Source organism: Belonocnema kinseyi, chromosome 8 (genome assembly GCF_010883055.1).
Source record: "Belonocnema kinseyi isolate 2016_QV_RU_SX_M_011 chromosome 8, B_treatae_v1, whole genome shotgun sequence".
Lineage (NCBI taxonomy): Eukaryota > Metazoa > Arthropoda > Insecta > Hymenoptera > Cynipidae > Belonocnema > Belonocnema kinseyi.
In genome coordinates, this window is record NC_046664.1 from 44,123,907 (window position 1) to 44,127,646 (window position 3,740).

Genomic DNA, 3,740 nt, shown 5'->3' on the forward strand with positions numbered 1-3,740 from the left:
ATTCTGTCACGCCTAACGGAGTGAAACCGCTCGAAAGAAATGTAGAGAAAATATTGAACTTCCCGCAGCCCAAAGACAAGAAATCACTTGAACGGTTTCTTGTACTCGCCTCTTATTATAGAAAGTTTATCAAAAACTTTTCAAAAATTGACCATCCTTTAACAATGATGAAGGGCAACAACGTCGACTTCAGTTGGAATACCAGAGCAGACGAAGCATTTAAAAAGCTAAGGGAACTACTTTCCACATACCCAGTTCTCAAATATCCGGATTTAACGAAACCTTTCATCTTGAACACCGCTGCCTCCAACGAAGGATTCGGAGTCATTTTAAGTCAGCTGGATGAGAATGGCAAGGAGCACCCTGTATCTTATGCCAGCAGAAGTTTAAATCCTGCAGAGAAAAATCACTCGGCAACCGAGAAAGAACTCGGAGCTGTCGTATGGGGAATCAAGCAATATAAACATTTGCTTTATCAACAACGCTTTAAGGTCTATACCGACCACCAGCCCCTAAAAGGATTACTCATGGCAAAACATGACAATGTAAGTAATCGATTGTTTCGCATGCTACAAAAACTCACCGACTATAAGATCGAGGTGATCTACAAGAAGGGATCCGCGAATGCGAATGCAGACGCCCTGAGCCGAGCTTTTACCACACGGCAGGAGGGAGTAGCTGCTACATCACAACAGAACCAAGATGCACCACAACAGGTGGAAATACCATGACCAACGAACATGGTAATCTACTGCAACAGTTTGAACAGTTTGAACAACTAACAGCAGCAGATGAAGATCTAAACAGAGTAATTGAGGAGCACATTGCTCGGCAAGAAACTGTCTCACCAGAGGAATTCGAGGAATTAATAAGCACACCACAACCATCACCACAATCCAGTCTTGCATCAACAGTAGCACTAGAATCAACGGAGGAACGAGAATCACCGATAGAGCGACCAATACAGCCAGAAGAGCCACAACCTTCCACTTCAAAACAACCAGAAAACAACAAACGGCCCACTCTTATCAAAAGAGGACAGCTACATGACTGGGCTGAGGAACCCTCACCACCACCACCAAGGCTGGTAGAAGTAAAAGTGAAGTTTAGCAAAATAACAAAAATCATACACGAAAACACATCTCTTGAGACTTTTACGAAACTAAGGAAAAGCAAAGCACCATCAGAAAACTTTTACTTCACAAGCGAAGAGGCAAAAAGGAAATTTTTGGAGGAGGTACCTTTAGAAATTCTCCCAATAGCGCAAATCACGCCAGAAATTATTCAGCCTATAGTTTGAAATAATTCAAACTTTAGTAAACGCACCAAACGGATCAATAATCGAGATCATACACACGACCGACGAGTCACTGTATGACAGAGCATGCACACTACTGCATTATATATTCAGATGCCTAACAGACAAGGATCTTTACATTAGGCCACTGAAACCCAAACTCCTGAGAAAACGCAACACACAACTTAGCACCTTAGCCAGGTATCAAGAGAAAGCACACACATCGGAAGAGAAACTGCTCGTCGAAATACGAAAAGACTTCACATGGACAAGAATCAGGCAGGACATTAAAGAATATGCCAAGGACTGTCAAGTATGTAACCGAAAGAGAATGACACGAAAAGTAACAGCTACAGGTACGATCATCAGTGAACCCAAATTTTTGTTTGAACAAATGGCTATCGACCTCTTTGAAAAAGATGGCGATACTTATTTCATCGCAATTGAACTATTATCCAGATACGCATGGATAATAAAAATAACCAGTAAAGCACAATTACAGTACGTCATAAGAAGATTGCTTTTTCTCATACCAACACCCGGGACGATTATCTCTGACGACGAAAACGCCATCAAATCAACGGAAGTTCTGCGACTTTATGAAGAAGAAGGAATACAGCACGTTCAAATTTCCGCATATCATCCAGAAAGCAACGGGATATGCGAACGAGTTATAGGTACCATTAGGAACCTTTCCAACTCCCAAACCGCAGTCAGTTGTGCACATCCATTAATTAACGCACTGAAAACATACAATGCAACGATACACAGCACCACAGGATTCTCACCCGTAGAAGTACTGTTTGGAAAGCAACCCGAAATCGACCCCACGATACAAGAGCGGAACAAACAACGGGAAGCCATCAGAGAAGTAGCCAAAGAAAAGATCAGGCAAAAGAAAGAGAAGAATTTAATACTTCAGAATAAAAGGGTCACGGGAAAAATGATAAACTATCAAGTAGGAGATCTCATTCCACATAAACGGAGATTCCAAGGCACGTGGTCAGAGCCCACTGTCATTAAAGAAATTAACCAACTGACAAAGACTGTTACAATAGGGAATAAACAAACACGACATTTCAACGAAATTCGACCACTTCATCGACCTGAAGGATCTATCATCGGATTTCATGATTATCCAACACCACCTGGATAAATTAAGCAGCGCCTGCCACAATTACAAGGCATGCAACCATGAAAGGAGTATCAGGGGACTACAAGCACAATTCCTTGCACTCCACGAACGGTTTACCGATGACCATCTAATAGCCAACCGGCAGAAAAGAGGACTCCTCGATTTTGTAGGCAAAGGTATGAAATTTTTGTTTGGAACAATGACTGAGAGCGATGCACAAAGCATCTCAGACGAAATAGATAAAAGCTATGACCCCAACAGAGAGGTCATAAAGTTAATACATAACCAAACGGCTCTTATGAAAACAACAATAACTCAGTTAGGGGGGGCCGTACAACACCAGAACAACGATTTAGCAATCATAGAAAAACTTGTAAAAACCGGAATTAATGCCACAAGCAATGTAGTATTTAACGATAAACTTTTCGATTCAATTTTCAACGCTAAGTTACTTATGGAAAATTTGGGAAAGATTTTAGACGAATTAGATACAGCAGTTTTTAAAGGAAATGACATTTCTAAGATACTGATACCACCCAAAGATTTTATGAATGGTCTCATAAAAATAAAAGAAAACTTAGTCAAAGAAACACCATACCCACTAGAAATAACTATTATCTATATCTGCGCATAAGCACAGTGGATATCGTGATCACCAAGAACCGTATTATATATCGAATTCACACGCCAATACCTAATTTACAGGTATATAGAGTTGTTAAATTTGTCCCTATACCAAAGACAGCATGGTCAGCCTGAGGGACACATATGATTTTGACAAACGTAACACAAGAATCAATAGCTTACTCAACAGACAAGACAGAATACACTTCCATTGATGTCAAAGATTGTATACATTCAGGAAAAATATATTACTGCAAAAACAATAAGCCCGTAACACGTATCGCTACAGAAAATTCTTGTATGATGTCCATCTTCCGCGATCAAAGATGCGAGGGTTGCGAAGAAAAATATTTTTCTCTCTCTCTGACACCTATTTGTATACGTTTAGCAATGGTTACACTCGGTTTATCCTACCTAAGACAGTCGAGAATTATGTAATCTCCTGCCCCGGGCAATTAGAACAAACCATAACAATAAATCAAGCCGTGCTTCTCACACTTAGAAACCATTGTAGAGCACGATCCTCGGATCGACTTTTATTACCTGCAATACATAATTATGATGAAGAAAACATTACCGAATGGAAAATAAATATAACAATAAACAACGCTACACTCACATACATCCAAGATGCCGATATTGTAATACCTGCATTACAAAGCCATCAAATTCATTTTGACAATT

At 40.1% G+C, this 3,740-nt stretch overlaps 1 protein-coding gene across 1 annotated transcript; it reads left to right on the forward strand.

Moving 5' to 3' along the window:
* The first annotated feature begins 1,628 nt into the window (after nucleotides 1–1,628).
* On the forward strand, nucleotides 1,629–2,453 carry LOC117178466 (uncharacterized protein K02A2.6-like). Its single transcript, XM_033369892.1, has one exon. It carries the CDS (start codon nucleotides 1,629–1,631, stop codon nucleotides 2,451–2,453), a length of 825 nt encoding a protein of 274 aa, XP_033225783.1.
* Nucleotides 2,454–3,740: the final 1,287 nt, after the last annotated feature.

Coding starts and splice junctions, on each gene's coding strand:
- LOC117178466 (XM_033369892.1), top strand. CDS start 1,629: ATGACACGAAAAGTAACAGCTACAGGTACGATCATCAGTGAACCCAAA.